At 33.1% G+C, this 26,822-nt stretch overlaps 1 protein-coding gene across 7 annotated transcripts in view; it reads right to left on the reverse strand.

Moving 5' to 3' along the window:
- Positions 1 to 26,822, reverse strand: part of Pkc53E (Protein C kinase 53E) — a 140,718-nt gene that overhangs the window by 97,392 nt on the left and 16,504 nt on the right. For 4 of the 7 annotated variants that reach the window (XM_036369229.2, XM_036369227.2, XM_036369225.2 and 1 more), the window contains exons 1-2: positions 24,338 to 25,068; positions 21,182 to 22,528 (exon numbers count right to left, since the gene is read on the reverse strand). In XM_036369229.2, coding sequence (XP_036225122.2) covers positions 21,182 to 21,375 — 194 coding nt within the window. In that variant the 5' untranslated portion in view covers positions 21,376 to 22,528; positions 24,338 to 25,068. Of the gene's footprint in view, positions 1 to 21,181; positions 22,529 to 22,818; positions 22,941 to 24,337; positions 25,069 to 26,822 lie in introns of those variants that run through there. The other 3 variants (XM_036369221.2, XM_070107764.1, XM_036369223.2) reach the window with 3 other exon arrangements.

Genomic DNA, 26,822 nt, shown 5'->3' on the forward strand with positions numbered 1-26,822 from the left:
ATATTGGTCAACAGAGCCGTGAAATCGCTTAACGCACAAGCAATTATACATACTCTTATATCCACTCTATCGCACATATATAAATATACAAAACAGTTGAGTCAAGCACTGGAAAGTAGCGATAATTGGTGTGTCGAGTGAGAATTTAATTTTTTTTCTAGAAACACTTCCGAGTTCTAAGAAAGGCCTACAAAACGGATTTCGAGACTTCTAAATTATGCAAAACAGACTTTGAGTTAAATTATAAAATTTTTTTAATGTTGAAGAAATTGCAAGTTTAGAAATCGCATAATATAAAGCCGTGGTATACTTCGATAAAATAAAAGACTTAATCTGGTTTTCTGCTAGGTTACAATTATATATAAATGTTAGAGAGATGTTTGGGCAGATCTTTGATTTAAGGGAGAATTATTTGGATAAAATTACTTTAGCACTTTAAATGTTTTAGGCTTTTATAAGCCCCGGTAGGCGGCTTTGGCATACAAGTAGAGCGGAAATAATTAAAGTTCTTCGAGGAGAGAACGATTAGTTCAAGAAGTTTTTTTCTCCCAAAATTGCATAATCACGAAACCCTCAACTTGTACGGTTTGCATTTAACCCAGATAAGTTTTCTAATACTTTAACAGTTCTTAAATCAGACCTCGCTTATCGCTCTACCATAAGTAGAATTAGATCGCCAAAATAGTGGCACTTGGCCAACTAAAATCTGGTTTCTTCAAGGATTTCTCGTTTCACACCACTAATGGCGGTTCTATGAACATCTAGTACCACAATAGACAAATACTTCTAGAGATAATCGTACATATGTATATAAACTAACTTTAAAATATGGTATGTTCTTAATCTAACCTCAATATAACGCGTCAGCATTCCATTACAACTCTTCTGTTGTCACCTCAGTGATAATTTGGTTCTTGCATCGCTTGGCAAATGACGTGCACTGATGCCACTCACATTACTCGGTTCGACGGCCAGCATTTGTCGTAAAGGCTCGCTGGTTGCTGCGGCCGACCGACTGGGTGTCCTACACGCTGCAATTAATGGACGCTTAGCGTGGAACCGTTACATGCTATGAGCTAATACAAACACATTTAAAGAAGCAAAAACAATCTCACGCATGCCCAAGGACATGCAATGGATTTTATATTTGTATGTGTGTTATTCGTTTCTTTTGACTTCTCATTGTGTTTGCTTACATTTTTCGCTCCTTCAGTGTTCCGCCTTTGTACTGAATAGCAAGTAATTAAGCGTTAACATTGATAGCTCTCGAATGCCTGTGTATGTGTTAGTGTGTAACAGAAGACCGCGTGAAGTGGATGTTTCGTGCCGATTGCCTTTGTGCTTGTATTCATCCGCAATATCTGCATAACTGATGGCTATCGTAGGGCATTTGCTGAGCTCACTCAAAACGCTCTGGGCTCCTCTGATTTGTTACATATTTTTATGTCATTCTTTTTAGTCGCACAACATGAAAAGGGTTAATCGTTTTCATGCCATTCGCAGTATGAGCAATTTATTCAATTGTAGTTTTTTTTTCTTTTTTGTGCCTTCAAAGAATTTAATTCAGATATGCTTAGGTAAGACGAAACTTTTTTTAAGTGTAGAGGGTTGGCATGTCTTTATTGGCAGTTTGCCTTTATAAATGGTATGTATATTTCATTGAAAGATAAACTAATTTTCTATATATTTGAAGATTAGAATAGCGACGGGCCCAAGATGATGTCGAAAAGGGTGAATCTTGTCCATATTGATCACATATCGGAACTATACTCAACGTAAACGTATTTAAGCTAGCTCGTGTGTGTTACTTAGCAAAAATCAGAGCTGGAATTTCTCTTGAGTGCATCCATTCTCACCATCAATTTCCAAAAAGTGAATATCAAGCGGTTCTCTATAACCCGAACGGATAAAAACTTATATCAGACAAAGAACTCTTCACTCGGCAATAACCGCTTCTAAAATGATCTTATATCATTATGATCACCACTAATTGTTCTGTACCTTACCATCTAGGGACATTTCAAACCTTGTATTCACTGATATCATGCACTAGGTGTTGCTTCCAGGCTTACGAAAATCATTATTCGGCTCGAAATCCTCAGCTATTTGTATAATTTTTTTCGGTCTGTCGGTCGGTTTTAAATTCTTGTTATATTCTTACTGTTGGTTGCGATCTCTCACCATTTCTCATTATACAAAACAGTCAATTAATATAAATATTAAAGTACAAAGTGCTTTTATCGCTTGCTTTTAGTGAAGTGTGCAATTTGAACACATAGATGTCATTTCACAGCTATTGAAACTCTTTAACAGTTTGGTATTATTATAGTTTTCCACATAAAAATACTACACAATAAGTATTTGTGAAATGAAATATGAAATCTTTAATTTTTAAAGATTTTCCTTAACTAAAACTTGTTGGTATAAAAGTGTAGTAAATGTTTAAAAGCAATAATTAACTAAGCAGGAGCAGAAATATTACAAAAAAGTATTTAACATGATTTTTTTTAAATATATGAACCCCAAACATCGCAGTGCATACGGTGAGATATTTAGAATGAGAATGATATCCAGAAAAGAGTTCTGAGCCTTTCAATTAGTTTGGAAAGCCGCTTCACCTTTGTCGAGATGAAGATTTTGGCTCGGCTGGAACTCCAACCAACGTTTTCTCTCAACTAATAGTTTTTTTATCAATCGAAACCTTGCGATATAAAAAATCCAAAGAAAGAATTGGACTACGTATGCTAGCTTAAATGTATAGCCAGTCAAAGCCGATTCCAAAGTGGTAGATGTTCTTAGTTGTTCGAAGCCTTCTAGGAATTCCATTTAGATATATCAAAAAGCGTTAGCCGAATTTCGTGAGAACACGACCGCATGATATCTTTGATATTTGGACATTCTTTAACTATAACTAACGATCTCCGGTTATGCCAAGCATATTTTTATGAAAAAAAAACTTATTTATGGGAAAATACTAATTTTGTGCCTTCGCTTAACTGAATCAAAGAAGAGTAAGAGAAATATCAAAGTCGTTAAAAATAAATCTTTTGATCTTCTATTACTATTCAAATTGGATCTAATGAATCTACGCCACTTTTTAGAGATAATATCGAAGATGTTAGAGACGGAGTAATTAAAAAAATTGTGGGGTTCTCAGTATTCAGATCTCCGGCTTGCATTTTAATATTTTATTGTGAAAGTTTCTTCTACAATACTATTTCTAATTAAGTGATTCAACCTTCTAAGGGAAGGCATTCTTTTATAACGCTTTTATTAGCTTCACCTACATATTTGTATGTATGTTTGTAACTTTGTGTGTTAATTACTTTTTTCAGTGGCACTGAAACTGAATGGTACTGACAAAAGAATCAATAGTTTGATAGGCACTGCAAAATAAAAACCAAAAAAATAGCCTTAAATTATGCAGCTAAAGGCTTCAGCTATTTAAGCTACAAAAAATGGCCATAAATCTGTGCAGCAAAAGCATTAACTTCTATGTTGTCATTTGAGTAAAAAATTTAACAAAAAGAAATAAATTGCCTTAACTATGCTCCACAATAAGATACAAGACTGTATTAGGTAGGGGCGTCTGCAGTTTTTTTTAAAGTGGGAAGGTCTCGCCCCCTAATAGGTTTAATGTGCATATCGCCTAAACCGCTAGACCTATAATAACAAAATTCACTGAGAACAAATGTTTTTAGCACCTCTATCGACAGAGTGAAAATGGGTGAAATCGGGTTACAATCCCAGCCATCCTCATATAACGGTACTGTTAAAAACTACTAAAAGCGCGATAAATCAAGCACTAAATACGCCTGAGAAATTAAATTTTATTTCTGGGATGGTATGAAATGACTTTATAGGAACCAACTTCAAAATTAAACCGTAGGCTTGGCACCGCTCACTTTTAGGTGAAAACCTGGGATCTGCTCAACCAATTTCAACCAAATTCGGTGCGTAACATTTTTCTCATAGTTTTATGTTATAGTGCGAAAATGGGCGAAATCGGATTACAATCACGCTTATTTCCCATATAACGCCATTTTAAATTCCATCTGACGTTTTCACTTTCCACTATGCAAGTCAAGCAACAATTATTGTATCGTAGTAATGAATGCCACCCTGTGACCAAAAATTGTCTAAATCGAACTAAATTGTTCAAGTCCCTAGGTACTAAATATGTGGACCCCAGTGCCTATAGTTGACATTTTACCGAAATATCGGTCAATGTGTGAGCTATATAATTGAAATTGATATAATAAAATAAATAAATGAAACTCATGATAATAGTATCTCTTTGGGTCAAAAATGGCATGTATCGGACCAATACTTCCTTCAATATAAAATTTTGCCAACACCTGACGTAATTTCTCTTGCAAGTCGCGAGAGTATAAAATGTTCGGTTACACCCGAACTTTGAACTTCCCTACTTGTTTATATATAAAATAGCTTCAAAATATGTTTTCGAGTATTGCTGAGCAATGTCAAAATTAATATCTTTCTCTATCCCCAATATATACATATGATCAAAATCTGATATTTTAATTATACTAAGTGAATAAGTTTACTTAAAAGCTATGTAGTTTGACGCTGAATTAGAATAAAATTAACATATACCTTGGTCTAAACCTCACTTCTCATATAATGAGTTCCGATTCCAGGGTTGACGTTTTCCATTCATACATATGTAGGTATATCTCACTTTAAGATGTTTTTTTTAAATATAATTCGCTGAAGCGAACTAAAATATAGCAAAAAAACTGAGTATTTTACTTTGCGAGAGTATAAAATGCGAAAGTGAATAGTGATCAAATGATGAGTATTCACGCTCACGGTTTTCGCTCTTAACATCATCGTTTTGACTCAAATCTATTACTATCAGATGAAGCGAAATCTTGCGAAAAATCACCGAATCTCAGAAAAACGCTTCAAGCAACTTATGTTGTAATTACAGTTATCGTGGTAAATCTAGATACATATATACATGCATATATATTATACCTATATATTTATTTTTATTTCCTGTTCTATTTCCTGCTAATTCACCTGAGAGCCAAGAAATTTAATTAACCGCAAACATGCTGGCTTGTGCTGCTATAAAATGTTTTAAACCACCAAATTTTTACTTGTTGTTTTCCGCCAAATTGCAACGTCATTTTTATCTCGTTGGTTTGTATCTTTTTTTCTGGCGCAAATTTACTGCTATTTTCCTATAAATTTTTTTTATTTTTCATGTTTTTTTGCCTGATTGCTGCCTAATTATTCTCCGCTTATCTGCCACATGTGGCATGTGGCGCCTAGGGGCACATGCTATTAACGATATATTTTCGTATTCCATTGCCATAGTGCTTCGTAAAAGTTTTATGCCTCAACAAGCACGCAATGCATATATTTTCATAGATATTTTTTTTTTTTACATTTCTTCTTTCTGTTACTTCGTCTTCGTTTAATGCTCCGTTTTTTGTCTCTAAGCTGGAACAAATAGCTACAATGAGTCTTACAAGGCCCCTCGGCAAAATTTGCGCTAACTCAAAACCACAATTTTTATTATGCAATCTGCTATGACAAACTTTGAAGGTTGAAATGTCCCTTTTATACCTCTTCCTGCAAGCTGTCAGTGTTTGTATAGAAAAATTTCATTATTCAACATAATTTCTTCCCAGCTTGGCAACTTAACTCGTTAGCTGCAATGAAAATTTGTAATAAATTAGATTTTATTGAATATTTATAGGCTTTTTAGCTATTTTGTTGCCAATACGGCCATTAGGTGACCTCAAGCGATATCGATATGAGCAAAACATTAAATTATGAAGAAATGGTATTTCAATAACCCCAAAGAACTTTTTACGCATACTCTTACAAACCTACACCCATACATAAACACACCCCTACATATAGTATACGTAAATGCATAAGTTGCATCCTATATGCATCAAGTTCAACGAGTTGTCTGCATGCTTTTCGCTTAATGAAAATCTTCATAGACGTTTATCACTCGAAAAGCCCTAAAAAGTACAGAATTAACAGCCAAAACGCATCTTTAATGAAAAAAACTTAAGATCACAATAGTTTTGAAAGGCCATTAGCTGTTTGGCCGTCCACACCGAATGCGCGAAATGCAATTAGTAGTTAGCGTGATGAAAAGTGCAATAAAATGAAAAAAATGCTGAAAATTCATAAAACCGCAGTTATTAAAAAATGTCTGAGTACATATGTATGTACTATGCATATATGTATGAATGTTTGTATAGTAGCGAGAAAATGAAACATGCCACTTTGAGGCGTGAAAACATGCTTTAAAAAAAAATGCAATACCAGATTTATGTGGGAGCTTGGAAAAAGAAAAAAAGAAAATCATTCTTATTGAGGGATGTTACGTGTACACCATGTAGTCTTATAAGGAATTCTAAGCTTTAAACTATTATGAAATAAAGGACATAATAAGATTTACGTATATCAACTTTTCTGAAAAAAGAATTGTTGAACGAAAATGCGGTAAAATGTTAATAATTTTTTGACAAATACTTTTGAAAATTGAATTAGTAAAGATAATGAAAAATATGAAATGAAAAAAATTGTGTGAAAATTGTAAAAAAAATAATTAATTATTAGCGACGTAGTTTCCTATAAACATTTTTAAACAATACTTAAATAAAAAAAAATATTTTAAATAATAATTAATCGAATAAATAAATTAATTGTTATTTTGAATTACTAAAGGAGTTGTTCAAGCAAACTGGTAGCACTCGATAACTTTATTGTTGCTTTGTAGAAATCGTGAATTGAAAACAGCCAATAAAATTCAGTAAAATAAGCTAAATAGAAAATAAATTAATAAAGTTAAATAAAATAATATAAAATAAAATAAAATAAAATACAAAAAAGTAGTAATAATAAATTAGAGCAGATTAAAAATTTTAATATATATATTGAAATTACAAAGTTTGAAAGAAATTCGTAAGAAAGAATTAAAAAGAGTCTGAAAATATGATGTTTTTAAATTAGAAATACTATTTTACTTTTAAATTTAACAAAAGTTTTACTATTAATTATTTTATATAAAATCAGGTTATAATTATAGATATTTAAGATATGATTTAATAGTACAACCATAAGCGCCTTGAATATGCTACAAATGATTCGTATTTTCACATAAATTCCAACTCAACTTAATTGAGAGTCTGAGGTGCTGTGCGCTAAACGCATTAATTATTGCATAATTACCTTTGACCTACAATAAAAACAACACATTTGTTAAATAATCATTTCGGCTTTATTCAATTGTAGGTAGTTGCACTGATGCCTTTGTATGGCATATAATATACGAGTATATGCATAGTTGCCTCTGGTGTATTAAATTTTAAATGACCGCTGGGAAAATACTTAATAATTTCGGTTTTTTATGTGCGAGTATAAAGAGTGGGCATTTGATTATGTTAAGCTAGTGTGTATTTATGTGGATTGTTATGTTTTTGAATTTATTTGTATGCATATGTGCCCATGTCCCTGACGAATAATACTTTTTACAAATGTTAAAGTGACTGACTTCTTGTGTGTACCCATTATTTGCTAATCTCCGAAAAATACGGACATTTGGATGAAAGATATTCATATTTGTGTGCATTTTTTGTTATACTATACATTTGGGTATTATTTTCAATGCGCTTAGCGGAAATGAAATAGAGACAAATGCCAGTTACTTCAAATGCATGAAAGAATACTTGCATTCCCTTTTGACCCACATATATCGATCATACATATGTTAGTGAGCAAATACTTTATACCCAATAAAGAGAGTCGAGTCACATGAAAAGTGAGTGAATGCTTGATTTGAAATGGAGAATAAAGAAAAGTTATGTATATACGTAGTATGAAAATGCCCTTACAACATACAACCGCTTCCATAAAAAACCTCATATTTTAGTTAAAAGTACAAAATGAAGTTAAATCAAATCTCGAGTGTGTCTCGAATTTCTGTCTTTTCTTGTAGTCCCTAGAAGTCGGCATACGGCTGACTATTCTGCCTTTGCTAACGTCAGATTCAGGGATAAATATAAATTTTCGTGATGATTACAAATTAATGGAATGACCTAACTCATTAGCTTGATCTTGCTTTGCTTCAAGACAACTTACGATGAATGTACCAAATAAGGGCGTTTTATTTATTCTTAAATATTTATGGAAATTTCATTTATGGAAATTTAATGTTAGCTCATAAAATCTTATCTGGGAGATATTTCATAGATAAGTAAGTTTTTAAATAGTATTTGCTGCTATATTTGTATAATCAATGTTATCGCTCTTTCATAGATCGTTATTAATATTAAGCCTAACTCTTTTTTTGGTTTTTGGTTCAAAAATGCTTGCCTTTATTAGAATTAGGACCTTGCTGGCTTTTATATCATGATTAGTAAGGTCTTAATATATACCACTATTATTTTTAGGTTTACGAACCCCGTAGAAGCTGTTTTCCATACTTTAACGAAGGAAATATGTTATATTTTATAATAAAAATAAAAACTCCAGCATTTCATTAACGACCTAAGCTAATATTTCACGAACTATTTTTCTGAGATATTTAAATCCGCGACGCATTACATAAACAAGGTGTCGTAAAGTTTATTCAACCCCTTAAAAATGTAAAATAAATCTACTTATGTCCACAACAAATTTAATTCAATTATCCATTTCATACAATTGTTTAGTCACAACATTTTTTTTTTTTTTTCAATTTTCAACTAAAAAAAATATCTATGGACTTAAATACATATCGATTGGGTCGATTCTAGTGCTTTAGAATGATCCGTAGAACATTTTCAGCAATGCGATTTTCCGTTTTTTTGGTTCCCTGTAAATCGACTATTCTATTATACATATATTCAAAATATTATTTGATTTATGTAAAAACGTACTGAATTAAACAAATGCGTACAATAGCAAAATCAATTCATTCACACAACTACATTGGCAATTTCCATTTAATCCCTGTGATTTATAATCCAATTAAAGAAAAGTAATTGAATTCAAATAAACTGGAGAGCATACACATTTAAACCTTTCTACACAGAAAGTTTAGAAATATATTAGAAGTAATTTAAAAAGAATGATAGATGAGAATAATTCTCTCAGAAGCGCTCAATTTTGATATGTTATGGAAATCGCATTTGACAATCTAGCTACCAGGTTTAGCTATAAGAATATTTCACTTCTAAAAATGCATTCACCATGGTGGTAAAATAGTATGAAGGTAAATAACATTTCAACTTTCCAAGAAACCGCTAACGCGAATCAATTTTTGTTTATAACTATTTTTAATGAGTCGAGAGCAACTAGAACTGATTGGAAGCAAGTACAACTCCAGATATTTATGGTATGATAGTGGACTTTCACTTTTTGCATTAACTCCACTCTGCACTCTAAGAGATTAAACTAGAGTGTTTGATTTATCTATAAGTCAAGAGTCTAACTAAGTAAGTGAAAGTGCCACATTTATACCAGCCCTCGAACAGTCGCCACTGCAGTAAGTTCTAGAACAAATAACGCTGTGCAGTATTTGAGAAATAGCTAATCCCAGCATGAGGAAATTATTGATTAATTTGAAGAGAGACAACAAAAGACTTCGAATAAGGAAGAATTTGATTGAAAGGTGAGTTCGAGAGGGAACTGATGTTTTAGTATCTAACTATGACGCGATTCGAATAGCAAATATGTGAGTTAGAAATAACAAAGTATAGGAATTAAAAACTGACTTTACTACTTTTACGTTGGAGAACTTAACCAGGTAGAACTTTCTAAGGACAGGAATACCTTCGCTCCTGATAGGGGCCTTAACGAACACGTAGAACCTTGTAAGACTACTTTCTGAGAGATAGACGTAAGGGATATTTTTTAATTGTAGATAAAATCCAGTGTCATTCTAATCATTAAAAGAAAATAACAATATATTGGTATTTTGGCAACCTATTCTCTTAAGTTATGTATGGATTAGATAAAAAAACATATTTTCTGCTTTATCATAAATATTTACCAGCTCAAGTTTAGTTTGATATTAATTTGAACCAAGCAGGAGATTCTTTTTGTGCTCTGCCGTGAGGACATACAAGTATTAGCTCTTTGGCCATGGATCGTAAGCAATTTGCACAGGTGCATCAACTATTCAAGTGAAAAAGTGAAATCCGTGTGTGCAAAGTGTGGAAAATGTACGGCATGCAATTAAAAAGGTGAATAATTTATTTTACTCAAAGCCACCCAGCTCCATTGAAATATAGCAAATTTGCAGAGGGTTAGCTAACAAATTCAAAGTACTTCTTCACTGCACTGTTCTACGCTACACCTTCACTAGAAGAATCTTTGAAAAATCACTACTTTTATTTATTTAACTCTTCTACTTAAAGTGGAAAATTATGCAGCTTTCCTGTCAGGTTTGGCATTAACTCGCATTAATCGCGGCGTGAACGAAGCCGAAGGGTTAAAAATATTTTTGCCTTTTCCTGCTCATAAAAAGAAATCACCATATTTTTACATCAAACATTGCTTCAGCTGGAGTGATTTATTAAAATTTTTGTTCTGCTATGGACCCTCACTCCATTTTGCCGATTGGTTAAATACCTATGTACCTGATTTGCTGGCGAAAAGTATGCATGCGTGTGTATTTTCAGATTTTAAAAGGTTGAACCCTAAAATTAAGAGCAATAGAATCAATAATTTATTACTAGGTTTAGGGTTGTGTCCAATAAAGGTTCAACGCTTTTTAAGTGAAGGAAAATTATTGCTTCAATTGCTTTAAATGGAAAGTGTTTGCGTTTATTTCAATGAAATAACTTTATTTTCCCGGATTTTGACTATATAAAGGCTTTCGAAATTTTTAGTGATATTTTTTAATTTTTATATTTATGTCTTTACATTATTATCCTTTCTTAATGGTCGCGATGAAACAGATACGATAAAAGCTTTTTACCGACTGTATTTCAAATTTACTCAATTATGCCGCAGAATCCTAATTGTAAATATAATCATGCACTGTTTTAATGTCAACAAAAATGACTGAACAGGTCAGCATTGTCAGTCGTGATAAGAAGCACTTACTCAGATCTACCTTTAGGAGTATTTCATGTCAATTTACATAAGACAACTTAAGTAACTAGTAAATGGGATGACCTTGAATTGGGAGCTTCATTTAAACAGTAATAACTTCAGCTGATTTTTGAGTTGTCTAAGTTTTCATAAAAGCCAAGATTTGTGTCCACCCGTTCTGAACCTCGTCATTTTACCTTATAAAAACTTTGAAATATATTATATACAAGTATTATACAATATTATAAAAACTTTGCCTTGCTAGGTTTTGTCGCATGTGTATGAGTCCTTAAAAACGCTGCCCATCCAATTCATACAATTGCGTGATACAATTAAAACTCCACAAAACTCAAATTTCAAACAAGAAGAATTTTTGTGAATTCTTTCCAGTGTGAAATGTGTCGCCTTACACACAAATACTTTAATTTCATAAATAATTAGATAACAAAAGCTTTTACATGCGACATTCATGCGAGATATTCATGATCATAACTTTGATTTGCTTACCACACTAGTAATGTGTATACTTTTATTTCAATACATAATTCCCCTATATTTTTAAGTACTTCACCACCTTTCCTTTACCCAGTTCCATTTTCTGTTACAAAGAATATTTCACTACTTGCTTGGCTTCCACATTTTACGAACGGCTCGATTTGCACCTGCTGTTTTTCCCACAGGGTCAAATACATCAATTATCAGCCCTATTAGACTGTCTATCTTTGCGACATTGTACTAACTGACTTTTTGCGTACGTACTTGTATATATACGTGTAATTGTTTGTATGGCTTGATTCTTCGAAACGCCACTTCAAGTTTGTTTGGTTTCTATGTCATTTATCGGATATTCGCTTTAAAGCGCGATTGAATAACAAATATTCATGGCAGTACAACAGATGACACAAGCTTAAAAGAGTACGTATATACTCGTTTCTACCATTTATTCATACCAATATATAAATTTATTCTACCTATTTATAATTAAGTGCCAGAAATTGTGAAAGCGGAAAAAACGTGTTTCTATATATATTTTGTATAATTTTATTTAGTATTTTCCGTCAACTAATTTCGCTTATAGTTTTATCACTCTCGTGGGTGAGAGAATTGACTAGAGAAGTATCCAAGCCTAAATTTAGGCAAACATTTCGGCGCTAACTTTTTTTTATGCTGACCAGTTTTTATAATTTCGCTTTGTTTCATATATGTATATTATTATCATATGTCAAATTTAGATGAAAACTAACAATTAAATGTTCGGTACCAATAGAGATTCTATTGTTACTATTTTGCAGAGACAAAGTTATATAAATGAAAGGGGTATTAAAAAATAAAAAAATGGAAGATATTTCGAGCTGTAAGGCCAAAGATAGCAGATTATGGTATCATTTACGTATCCCATTAAGTGTATTCATCGAATCCTTCGAACCGTGCGATGCATAACCCGCTGCGCTCAATAGAGTCGGTAATTTGAGCAACCATGGATCGGTTTCGCCCCACGTATACTCAAGTGAAAATTTTGGAACCTCAGAGATGCCGTACAGTGCGTACCGAGCACGCTATTGCTGCTGTGTAGCAGAGTATCAAAGAAGACATGAATAGGTACATTTCCACTTATGGAAGATTTTGCGGGAGGATCGTGATTTGAAGGCTTACAAAATTCAAATCGTACAGCGTCGGCCGTTACTTCCTCATAAAGTCACTGATTGGTGTGCTATAAAGGCAGAGAGAATCATTGGTTCATATGAAACCGGCCGTAATGTTACAGTCCATGGTGATCGCTATACAGCCATCATTAATGACTTTTTGTACCTTTGGTACCAATAAGACGACGCTACATGCCATACAGCCAACGAAACAATCAATTTATTGAAGGCAACTTTTGGTGAGCACATTATCTTTCATTGTGGACCTGTGGCGTGGATTGACGCCTTGGAAAGAAATATTCGGCCACAAGTCCTGAAAAACTGTTCGAAAGTTTAGCTTCTCGGGTGGGAATTATTAGATTCAGCCGCACGGTCTCTTGGCCGAAATCATTTTTGTAACATCAAGGCAAACTTTTATTTTTATAATAGAGTTAAATACGTGATCGTTTAATTAAATGCGTTTTATTTCTTTTTGAAAACCACATGTATAGAAAAACATTCTTCATTAAGACAAAAAAATAAATCCCTCTCTTCATACTCTTCAATCATTTATAAATCTTCATTTCATAAATGTGAGAGTAGAGTTAAAAATTTGTGATATACTCGTAAATGGGCGAGGAGTCCAAATTTTTTTGTTTCTCTCGTAAATATTGCGGTGCGAAACCCTACAAAGGTTTTGTAAGAGCCTCCGATCAGTAAGAAAAATATTCTTACATTCTAATACTTGTATACTTGTATAGACTACGGAAATCTATAAGATCCTGATCAAGGAACGTAGTAAAACCTTTACCACAAATGGGTAGTTCTCTAAAACATTTTGCGAAGATTTATGTAAAAAATATAAATATTCACAAACTCGTGCCTTCAAATTCTTGACTATCTTCGTCAAGCTCTGTCATTATACATGTATCTTTGTTTCTATGTACCGAACCAAGTTTCTCCCTCGAAGTTTTTGGATGTAAATTAATATGCTAGCGAGGCTTCCTTTTTGATATTCTCGCTCGTTGCCACACTGGGGTCATCCATTGTGTTGGCTGGGCCACAAAGTCTGCAGACCATAGTTCTTAGAACGCTTTCTTGTCTGTTAATGTTGTTGGCTTCTTACTTGGTTTTTCACACTCTCTTATTTTACCGTTTATTTTTCTCCTGTATATTCGTGCATACGCAATTGCTTGTTATTCTAATTCTTCTTTAATCATGGCTCATTGCGTTTGCGGCTATCTTCCTTAGAATTTATAATCCAAAACTGTTGTGTTGAGGCAACATTGTTGCGGCGATACACACAAACCAGATTGATGGGCGGTTTGAAACCACAAAAATGAGAACCAAAAGAACTGACAACCATTTCCCTTCCTACTCTTGCTTTCACTTATACTCACACTATTTTCATACTCACACACACATACACTCAGACCTTCAACATTTGCATACATGTGGCATTCACGGTCTTGCTATTTTTTCACTATTGAATGCCAGTGTGTAAACAACCACCAGCAGCGTTATAAACAAATATTTTAAATTGGTTTAAATGCGCTCCGGTCAACATCAACACCACTATGAACGAAAGATGACACGCTACCCATTGTAGGCGCGCCGGCTACTCATGATCCGAGGTTGCCACATTTTGCACCCTTTTGATGTTCAGAGAAGTTGGCGGTGCGCGCGTTACACGCTCTAAATCGACACCACAACTTGATGTCGTCGTTTAAATAAACAGACAATTGAATTTTCACGCTCTCCTGTGGCGACTGTGTCGTTGATTGAACAGCAGGTGGTATGACGTCCATCCAAAAGATGATGTGTAGGAAGCGTACCGTTCGCCAGGTGTCTAGAGTGAGCGAAATGAGTGCATGGTGTTAATTGTTGCGACTCAATGTTTTAATGTTTTTTTATTTTCGCATTTATTGTTAATACGATGGAAAAAATTAAATGAATAAGTTTAAAAACAATAAACACGTACTCATACTAGTATATATAATATAAAAGGAAATATATGTATATGTACATACATATATAACGAAATCATTTATATAAACCATAGACATTTTTGCTGATGGGTGCCAAATTTCGTGAAGATGTCTTATCAAATAAAAATTTGATGGATTTTGATCAATCTGCTTGTATGGCAGCTATATGTTATAGTGTTCCGCTATGAATATTTTCTTTGATGATTGTACCGTTGACTTAGACAATAATTCATACCAAATTTCGAAAAGATATCTCGTCAAATAAAAAAGTTTTCCCTACAAGAATATGCATTTGATTGTTCAGTGCTATCAAGCTCTTGATTAATTTCAATGATGTTCAGCGCTAAACCACTTTATTTTAAAGAAAACTTGTTTACTTAATTTCATTAAAATATTACACATATTGACTGATATAAACGGTTTAAAGTCAGGAGAAAAATCAAAAGTCACTTTAACGGGCATATTGGGGATAGGGAAAGGTTTTAACAATTATGCTCGAGAACATGTTTCTAAGAAATTTTAGGGGCATCTTGTGGTCAGACTATTAATATGTTAAGATACCTCAAATAGTTATTCACCATTATAAATGACATAAAGTCAACCGGATTTTTTAAAATCCTTATATTAGTTATATAAGAATGCTTTTCTAAACATAGACTCAGAGAAGCTGGGTTTATGAAGAGGTCCGAACAAGAACACGCCGAAATTCTCTCCTCCTTCAGCTGCATTCCTGAAAATTTGGATCACTGCGTCACAGCAGCCACTCTAGGCAGCTTTTTCTTTGCTTATATTCCGACGAGGGAGATGTGGGTGGGAAGGAGCCGCTGGAGAAGCTTTTTCACGGATGTGTCAAAGTTAGGAGGGAAAGTTGGAAGGGGGTTTTTCTGTAAAGAGCTCTCTGTCAATCTTGGCTTCGGGCTACCGGACCACTGGAGCGATTTTCAGGCGGTAGTGGCTGCTATCAAGGTGGCGATAGAAGTACTTCTACGAAGTGCCGCTTCATTTAGAGAGGTGAGCATACACTCCGACAGCAGAGCGGCAATACTAGCACTGAGTGCGCGAACCGATCCACAAAAGCTTGTCAAAGAATGTTTGTCTTCACTAGAAATAGCATCAGGCTACTTCAATATCAGGCTCGTTTAGATGTATGGTCACAGCGGAATCGCAGGAGGTCGGGGGATCTTCTCGCCTTAAACAAAGTTCATCTCGCCGCTATGGTAGAAGTTCTCACTGAGCACTGTATAATGGAAAGTTGTGTGAAGAAAGGTGAGGTGTAAACAACCCGGCACTTTCTCTAGGCTGAGACTGAAACATCTCGGAGATCACACTTTCGGCAAACTAGAAGACATATCCGAAACGGATATTGGCCGTCTCAACAAGTTTGTTATAAGCACAAAGCAATTTGTCTACATGTAAGGGTCTTTTGATCCAGATCATAGGAGTTTTGGGTACCATGACGGACTGGCGTTTTAAGCTGTTTGTATCTTATTGTGGACCATAGTTATGGTACTTTATAAGCTTTTATTTAATGGCGTTTTGTCGGCGTGGCTATGGTCTGATTCCTCCCATCTGCAATACCATTGTCTCTTTGTGTTAAGAAATATATATACCAACTAAATGGCATCCAAAGCCGACAAAAATTTTAATAAAATAAAATTAGCAAAGAAAAATTCGAAAGTATTAAAAACCAGATTAGCGAATGATAATAAATACTAAAACACATAGTAAATATTGTTAATGTTTGCTTTTTGAACAATTTAACAAAAAAATGTGAAGAAATAAATAATAATAATTTACGCTATAAATAAAAAAAATTTTAATAAAATAAAAATTACTGTTTCGTTAAAAAAAATGGTAAACAGAAAAAGATTGATGATCATTAAAAAATATAATGGTTACTAAAAATTATGCACAATAATTAGTATTTGAATGAAAAATAGCATAAAAATAATGAAATATGAACAATCATTTATTTTTATTTTGTATTTATTAATAGTTTATTAAATATGAAACAAGAAAAATCGTTGGCTTCAGTTGCACCGAAGCTATTATACCCTTCACAAATACAAAATATTCCCTACAAGAACTTCATTTTGATTTTTCTGTTTGTGGGGCAGCTATATGCTATAATGATCCGATTTGAACAACATCTTCGGAGATTGCATTTTTGCCTTAGATAATAACCCATGGCGAATTTATTGAAGATATCTCGTCAAATTACAAAATTTTTTATGCAAGCACGTGATTCCTATCGTTCAGTTCATATGGCAACTATATGCTATAGTGGTTCGATATCGGTGGTTTCGACAAATGAGCAGCTTCTTACGGACAAAAGGACATGTGCTATATTTCAGATCCATATTTCAAAACCAGGAAACCTAGTTCGCGTATATACAGACAGACGGACAAAATTGACTCAGCTGGTTACGCTGATTTTTTATATACATATGTACTTTACAGGGACTCTAATGTTTCCTTTTGGACTCTAATGTTTCCAGTGGAATGCCACTGTACGTACATATGCATGTGTAACGGACCTCCACACGCAACGTGAATATAATTGATTGCAACACACACAGATGTAAGCCACGCAATGCGAAAAATCGCACGTGTAGGACTTGGTAAACTACTTGATTTTATTATGCACGGAAAAAAAATTAGCAAACATTTTTCTTTCATGAAAATAGCTCATAAAAACGCGCCACATTATTACGTTGCAGAAAGTGTGGTTTTCCGACTAAGTTGCAATGCCTCAATTTCATGACGCGCCAACTCCTGCTCATTTCCGCAGTTGTTTGGCTCATGCACAGGTCGCCGCTGTCTATTTTATGCCTTTTTATATTTTCTTTTCTTTTTTCGCGAATTCTTGCCATCGATTACACTTTTTCATTGTTGTTTGTCGACCTTTATTGCCACCTCTGTCATTGTGAAATTTCGCTAATTTTTAGTTTTCAGTTTTTTTACTGTCGTTTTTTTATATCTTAGTGTGTTTCCACTTTTCTCAACATGTTATGTAGCCATCGATTTTTATTTTTACCCGCCCACACACACTAATACGCGTGTGTATTCGTGAAAATATAACACAGTAATATGTACTCGTATAAGTATTCTCGCTGTAATTCAGTGCCAAGTGGCAAACAGGTACATTCTGTCATTGGTAGCATTTGAAAGTGCACAACGCACACAACTCATGCATACACCTACACATAAGCTTTCATTATCATATACTCATTTATACTCTTAACTTATACATAGTTCTTATGTACGCTTATCAATTAGCCTATTCTTCATGATATAACTTCGATGTTTTGTGGGCGTGTATCGTGCTCTGGGCGGTTTGCTTTAAATTTTTAAAACACCGTTAGTTATTCTTGTCAAATGCAGGATAATTTTCAGTAAATTGTGGTAATAAAAGAGCATGCTGTTCAATATTCCTACCTCAAATAATCTTTATGATAAGATTACAAGATAATATTATTTAAAGTTGCAAATAATTTTGTGACGATAGTTACCACCCGTGGAAAGTTTGAAGTCCATACAATTGTTGATATAATAATAAGGATATCAAGCGGAAGAAGTTTAAGCTAAACTCAAGGTTGAAAGTAATATTTTCAGAAAGGTTGCCACCGTTTTGATAAAAAAAATTTTTTTTCGTGTTAAAAATTACTAAGTTAAATGGAATGTAGAAATATAGGCAACAAACTAGTTCTTAGTTTAGACTAACTTTAAGGTGAGATGCCACCTATTTGACATTTGCAATTGAAATTAATTGTAGCAGTAATAACCCTCTTCAAAAAATAAACAGTTGCTTAATTATTTATTGAAATTACATGAGTTTTATATTATAAACTGCAAAAGAAATTTCTGCGTGAGATATTTGCGAGAAAAAAAAAGCGAATTCAATCCTGCAATATTGATTTCAAGGGGAAAATAATTACAAAAGCAATGCCAGAATTTAATGCTCGATATAACAACAAATAATACAACCTATACCTTAAAACATTAAGTTATGTTAGCCGGTTAAGGTAATGAGCTACGTACAGACCAGTTTGGTCTTTAGAGCATTAGTCCTAAAAACTTAAAATTATATTAATATTAGACTCTAATACATTTTTTTATTTATTATGAAATATATTAGATATATTAGAGCAGTAGCTTATGCCGTCAGATTAATGGATATCACTACCTAAGAGTCTACTCCAAATGCATGATGAATTTCATAAGCAAATTGCCCATGTGATAAACGTGCTTGTTTTGTTCCAGGTGATAACCGCATTGTTATCTTTCGACGGTCTGGTATCGAATTTATTGCTCAATACATGCGCTGTACGCCTAAGCGTAGGCCATGTTTTTCTTGCAATATAGGTTGCCTGCATTAGGTTCGTGTTATTATAACACATAAACAGAGAGTATACTATACTCAGAAGTAGTTCAAAAGTAAACATCAAACAAATTAGTTTGTGCAAAATTAGATTCAAAAAAGTCTTTCTGTAAATATCTAAAATAAGTTGAAAATAATACAAATTAAAGAAAAATTCAATATCATCATCTATGTAAGTCATTGATAGCAGTCAACTGGTGTACATGGCGTATGATGAACATTTTATGAATTTAATTCCAGCCGATTAAAAATAATAATAATAACCAAACGATTACCCTCCTCCCGCCCAACCGACGCGAGGGGCGCAATCCGCATACGTGCGGAATTAGCCGAGTCAGAAAAGGCAAGAGAGTTTTTAAGTGTTGAGATCTGAAACTGCTCAGCTACAGAAACAAAAATTTCAACAGTTAAGATTTATAGTTACAATATAATAAATTGTTACATTTTCATTCATTAAGAGAAAACAATAAAGTCTTTTTAATTTTGAAAAGTGAGTCAGATAAGTCAAATGTGCTGGAATGAGAATTAAAATCATGACATATACGGCGGAATGGCTCGTTTAGTTCAAAATTTGATCTACAGGATTTTAACAGTTAAGGTCTAAACTGCCCCGAAAAGCGAATCGGGATATTAAATTTAATTTCAGACAGGAGAAAAGAACTGCAAACTGTTCCATTCAAGATTTTCACTAAGAATATTATGCCAAGCATTTACCTACGACTAGAAAGTGTAGGTAGATTTATAAGTTTTAAACGACTAGTGTATGGAGGTAGACTTACCCTAGCATCCCATCGGAAATGCGCTAAGGCGAAAAGTAAAAATTGTTTTTGAACCGACTCTAACTTGTCAAAATGGATTTGGTAGCTAGGGTTCCATACCACAGAGCCATATTCCAATATAGGTCTAACCAAAGTTGTATAAAGTGTTTTAGTAATATACGGATCTCTAAATTCTTTAGACCAATGTTTAACAAAACTGAGGACAGCTTTTGCTTTCAAGACCATGGTATCAATATGACGACTTAAATTAAGCTTAGGGTCCATATTAACTCCCAAATCAACATAGTTAAAAACGTGCTCCAGAATATGGTGTTTTATTACATAAGAAGAGGAGTGCACAGATCTACGGGAAAAGCACATCGTCTTACATTTATTGAGATTCAATGGCAAATCATTTCTATCACACCATGCAACCATATTGTTTAAGTCTGTTTGCAACAGACACCTTTCCTCAGTTGAAGTGTATGATTTAAAAAGCTTTACATCGTCAGCGTATAATAAAATTTTTGAGAATTCAATTACTAAAGAGATATCGTTAATAAACAACAAGAACAGAATCGGGCCAAGATGACTTCCTTGCGGAACACCTGAAGAAACATTAATTGTATCTGCAGGTGTATCCTCAAATATCACTCGTCGTGTTCTATTATAAAGATAGAAAGCTACCCATTGAAGAAATCTTGGCTGAAAGCCCAGCAGATCAAGTTTATGTATGAGAATCAAGAGATTTACTTTATCGAAAGCTTTGCTAAAGTCTGTGTACATAACATCCGTATGCTTATGTTCCCTAAATCCCAATGATACATGGTTTACAAATTTAAGCAAGTTTGTTAGAGTCGACTTCCCTTTACGAAATCCATGCTGAGATGAGGAAATTAACGGAGAGATCGAAAAGATTATATGGTCAGTGATGATAGCTTTAAAAAGTTTATTATTAATTATATTATTAGGTATACCTCTATAGTTTTCAATGTTGGATCTAATTCCACTTTTATGCAAAGGGATTATAAATGACTGTTTCCATATTGAAGGAAATATACCGTGTTTAAGAGAGGAATTAAATATCCTTATCAAAGGCAAGTAAATATATTTGGCACTATTTTTAGGAAGCATGAGGGTATCATGTCTAGGGCGTAACTAAAAGATGGTTTTAACTTATTTAAATTAAGTAGGACGTCTTCTTCAGAAATAATTGGAGTGTTAAAGTATTCGAACACACATTTATGATAGTAAATTACTTTTTTTCCGAATTCATAAAATAATTCCTTATTACCATTAAATTTTATTTGAGTTATTCTAAGTATTCTAAGTAATTTAATATTGTATAATTCTACTCACCATATAAAATCCTTACAGTGCGAACAGAATGTTGGCTGCTTGAAGAAACGCGGTATAAAGCAATGATCTTTAACGGCGAAAATATTTTTCTTCTTTAGCGCGCCTTTACGTAGGCGTGATTTCATCTTATTCTCACTACCGCCAGCCTCATCCTGCAGCGGCTGATCGCCGTTGTTGTCTTGCGTTTCAGACATCTTGCTTGAGTATTTGGTATTTCCTTGTCGATATTTACTAACAGTACACTATCTATTTGCTTATTTTTAATGTTGGGTTAAGGGTGTACTAATTGTTGCACTTCAAATCTATAGTATGCTTTACATTTATACACTTTGAATATGTGTGTGAGATAAAATTTGAATTTGAATTTGTGGATATCCTGTTTATTTTTAGTTATTATATTTTATTGTTTTTGAATGTTTTTGAAAACATGTAGATTTTTCATAGAACTATTCAATAAATTTTTTCATCTATTTTTTTATGACTATTTTTGAGTGATAAATATGTTAATTTTTTTGTTTTGTTTAAAATTAATTAAATAAATTTCCACGCATAATATGTTTGCTACTTTTTTACAATACCTATTCTTTTTATTATTTTTTTATGATTTTTTTTCTAAGTTTTTAATTGAAATATATTTAGTTTCACGCCCTAATGTATCATTAACTTCAATTAATTTGCATTTGGTCACTTTTTTCCATAAATTTATTTATATGTTGCTATGGTTGATCTTTATAATTATTTGCTATGTTATAATTTTTAAATAACTGCGGTTTTTCAATCTAAAATGCAAATGTAGCACACAGCTGAACTTATTCAGTCGATTTTTCAGACAGTTAAGTTTTTACGCTGAATTTTCTATACCGTCCTCTCACATTTTTTGCTAAAAGTTGGAGGTTTTTTTCTGCAGTTTACACCTTTATTAACTTAACAATTTCACTACATTTATTACACATATTTTTTACTTATATCTTGGACACATGCTGTTATTTATTGGATAAGATTTTTAGAAAATTTAAACATTTTTTTTTTTTAATTTTTTTCACTTTTACTTTCCATGAAATTTTTCCACAATTCATGTTTTTGATAAAATTATGCTCATTTTTGAAATTTACTAAGATTCCACATACCATATATTCAAATAGTTTGTATTTATGTGTGAGTACAATTATCTTGAATGTTTGTATTAGTTTGGTTGTATTTTTAGAAATGACGATGATATTGCACACCTGTAAGGTTGGAATTTTTTTGCAAGTTTTTTAATTGTTGTTGTTATACCATCAATTGGCAATTAAGATTTTTTCTGTTTTTCCATAACTTGTCAGCTGTTGGCGCTTTCAATCTTTTTTCCTGAAATCAAAGCAGAATTATGTAAGTCATTTAAGCAGTAGACTCGTTCAAAAAAAAACTACATATCCGAAAGAAATATATATATAAAGAAATATATGCTTGAATTCCTATATAAATAGTTTTTTTAAATTGAAGCAATCATATCAAAAAAAAGTTTTTTCTTAAAATTGGAAACATATTTTATTTTTGTTCATGTTATAGTATGTTATATCTCCATTCTTCATATATATGCAAATACCGCGGCTTAAAATATTGTAGTAATCGAATATCAACAAGTTACGTATACGCACCGGCTGCCTGCTCGCTGCTTTCTCTCCACTCTGTTGCTCGCATGCAAATAGTACTCTAGGGACATGAGTGCTTTCACAAATATGAACGACAGTTGAGTGACATAAGCACGCAGTGTTTGCAAAGCTGCAACAACTACAATAAAAAGGTCATGTAATAAAAAAAAGACAATAAAAAAATTATCGGTATGATTATAACGGTATAACACCTGGACGACACTAACTCAGTTGTGTAGGCGGTGCCATAGCTATCGATATTGTTTACCATTTTGTGAATGAGACTTGCAAAAGTTTGCGTGGGCAGCGTGGAGCGCCTTTGCTAGAAGGTGAGTGTGAGTGTGTATGAATGTGTCAGTGTTGATTGGTTGATTTTTGCGACGTGATTACTCTAGCCGCTGACGTGCCTTTTTTATAGGAAATCGTGGCTTTGTTGTTTCTACTTTTAATATTTTTATGAAATTCATTTGTTTTCATTTGCTTTGGCTTCATGAGAAAGGGAAAGAGGAAGACTATCTGGAAGATAGGGAAAAATACGCACTGCGATAAAACAGTTGCGATGGCATTTACAATTTAAAGGTTAATCTCTGCATTTTATAATATTTTTATATGATATACAATATATTATTTTTTAATTATATGATAACAGATGTGTAAGGCAGTATAAAAAATTAAGAGCTTTCTATAGATTACTATTTTAAAAATAAATTATTCAATTCAATATCAATATTTTTTTTAAATTTAAATTTGTGGAATATAAAATTAAAAAATTACTAGTATTTTTTTATAATTTTATACATAAAGATGTTTGCCATATCCACTTGCTGCATTCTTCAGTGACTACTTTGGCGGTTAGCCAAATTTCAACGACTCAGTTTTTAAGATATCATTATGAAATTTTGCACACCTCCGTTTCTCCCAAAGAAGCTGCTCATTTGTCGGAGCCGCCGATATCGGACCACTGAAAAATATAGCTGCCATACAAACTGACCCATCCAACTCAAGTCCTTGTGAACAAGGCTTTTTTATTTTACAATATATCTTCACACAGTTTAAGATGGTATATTCTCCTAGGCATCGCTAAAATCTCCAAGGAAATTGTTTAAATCGCACCAATCAAAATAAAAATAAAGATATTTTTGTACCTTTCTATGCTGTAAGAAATATTCCTGGGACGGGTTTTATAGCTTCAGTGCAACCGAAGTTAAAATTTTTTTCCTTAATTTAACTTATCGTAAAAAAAGTTTTTGGTTATAAACCCCTAAATATAAAAGGAAAATACAAAATTTACAACGAAGTTTATAACAATTTCAACTTTCTTCAAGTCTTTGAATTTTTTTTTATTGAAAAACGATGTGATTTTTAAAAACTTATTAAAAAAAAATCCGAGGTTAAATGTCTATAAAAATATTTTTTTTTTATATCGTTTTATTTCATTTTATTTTAATTTATTTTGTGTTACTTAGTTTTATTTTGTAGTCCTTTAAACTAATTTTTTTATATCATTTTGCACTATTCCACTCACCTTCTCTCCAATTTTTCAAAAGACTATTTTTTGGTCATGACGTCTTAATTTCTACAGCAGTTTCTTTATTGGAAAGGATTTATTAATGCAATTTGTAATTTTCGTTTACACCAACTATAATCAACGTCTAGCCACAAGTCACAACAATTTCCAGTGCTCAAAATTACCACACATTGTGTTAAGTTTACACAAAATGCCGGCGGTGGACAAATAAACCACACACTCTCAGCACTCGAAAGAAAAAAAAAAAAATAAAAAATTGGCGCACTATTTGCAACACATATTCAGGGTTGCAGAAACTGGTTTGTAGCAAAACAACAGCAAAGAAACAAACATCACAGAATTTTACAACAACATGTGGCGTACGCTCCACAATCGGCCAGTCCGTCAGTCATACGCACAGTTGGGCGCAGCGCGCACAGGCAGTTGGCGAACAGCGTGAAAAGAATGCTACACAATTAAATCTGCCAGCAAAGTTTTCACTTACAGACGCTTACTTACACAATTGTTTGCTTTTGATGATTAATTTATTTATATTTTAAGTACTGCAATTTATTTGTTTACTAAAGGAAATTTCTTTAATTTTTCATTTTTCTGCGCCAGTTATCCAATCGCTTTTGGATATGGATTTGCTTGTGATTTTATTGAATTTCTTCTTTTTGTCTTTGTATTTCCTCTCTAATATCCGATTGACACCCGCGTTCAGATCAGCACACGTCCGCAACGCTCAACAACCCGAAACTTTGTGAAAATTGGCGAAACAGTCGCGGCTGGGGAGAGTCCAGCGCTGGCGGCGAGAGATACGCTGCCTATGCCTAATTGCTTGCTGGCTGGTGTATGTGTGTGTTTTAGTGTGCGCGTGGTGAATTTCTCAGTTGAGCAACTAGTGTGCTGTTGTTTGCTCTTGCCACACTTGGCTGTTTTTGGCAGTTTCGATTTTTTTTGGAGAAAAATAAAAATAACAAAGCGAAATAAGTGCAACAAAAATCTCTTAAGTGTGGTGTAGAAGCACTGTCACACCCACCAAACAGTTGTAACCGTATTTCATTCTCTCTCACTTTGAGTCGTGTCGCTGTAGCTCTTGCAACACATGTTGCATGCATAATTTTAAAAGCTTTTTCTGCTAATTTTCTCTTAATAAATTTTCATTAGAAATTCCTTTTGTATTTGCTGGTAAGTATTAACTTACCATAAAATATGTGGTTCAAAATCATACATCTCAAAAATTAATAAAGGGGAGCTTTATACGTAGTTGCCCGATAAAGATAGTTTTTATCATCTATTTCTGCTTGCGAAACGTAAAAATAATGTAGAATTTTGTAAACTTCGCTGCGTAATTAGATGAGCCCTATATTAAACCATCATATTTGAACAACCGAATATTTAGGTGCCACATCTTATAGTCTTTCGATTTGTTGCTTGTTATTACACCTTTTTAAGTTCTGTTTAAGTAAATATTTTAGCAAATTGTTTTGAACTTAGTTCCTTAATTAGCCAAGCTATAGTACTATATTTTGCATCTGAATAATTGGCTTTAACTTGAATTTTCGGTTTGGATCAATTAAATTTTCAGGCGAAATTCTGCCTTCTTGACAGCCTAACGTCGGGTGTATTTAACAGTTGTCATAATCCGTTTAGTTAACGTCTGAAATCCGTTTTTTCGGAAATTATATTCTTGCCTTAGAAAATAACTCATGTCAAATTTCGTCAAGATACCTCGTCAAATGAAAGAGTTTTCCATACAAGCACTTGATTTCGATCGTTCAGTTTGTATGGCAGCTATATGCTATAGTAATCCGATCTATACAATTTCTTCGGAGATTTCATTGTTGCTTTAAATAATAATCCATGCAAAATTTCGGTAAGATACCTCGTCAAATGAAAGAGTCTTCATTACAAGGACCTTACTCCGATTGTTCAGTTAATATGGCAGCTATATGTTATATTTATCCGATCTGTTCAAGGTTTTCGGAGATTACGTTGTTGCTTCAAACAATAACTCATGCCTAATTTCGCGAAGATACTTCGTCAAATGACAGAGTTTTCCATACAAGCACTTGATTCCGATCGTTCATTTTGTATGGCAGCTATATGCTATAGTGGTCCGATATCGGCCGTTCCGACAAATAAGCTGCTTCTTAGAGAGAAAAAGAACATTTGCAAATTGCAGATCGATAGCTTAAAAACTGAGGGACTAGTTTGTATATATATACAGACAGACGGACAGATAGACAGACGGACGGACAGACGGACATGGCTAAATCATTGATAATAAATTGATAATTGAGTAAATTTAGACAAATTTAGCCGAACTTTTATCGACTGTCTAAATTAAAGCTTAACCCAAACTCTAACCTAACATCACAATTTTGTATTATTTAAAATGAAATAAATATTAGTCAAATTAAAAAAAGTTAACAAATTGAAGGCTTCTGCAGTTTTCAAAGAAAATATAATTTTTGTTTAGTAACAAAAATTTTAAAAT

This window comes from Bactrocera oleae, chromosome 4, assembly GCF_042242935.1.
Source record: "Bactrocera oleae isolate idBacOlea1 chromosome 4, idBacOlea1, whole genome shotgun sequence".
NCBI classification, from domain to species: Eukaryota; Metazoa; Arthropoda; class Insecta; order Diptera; family Tephritidae; genus Bactrocera; species Bactrocera oleae.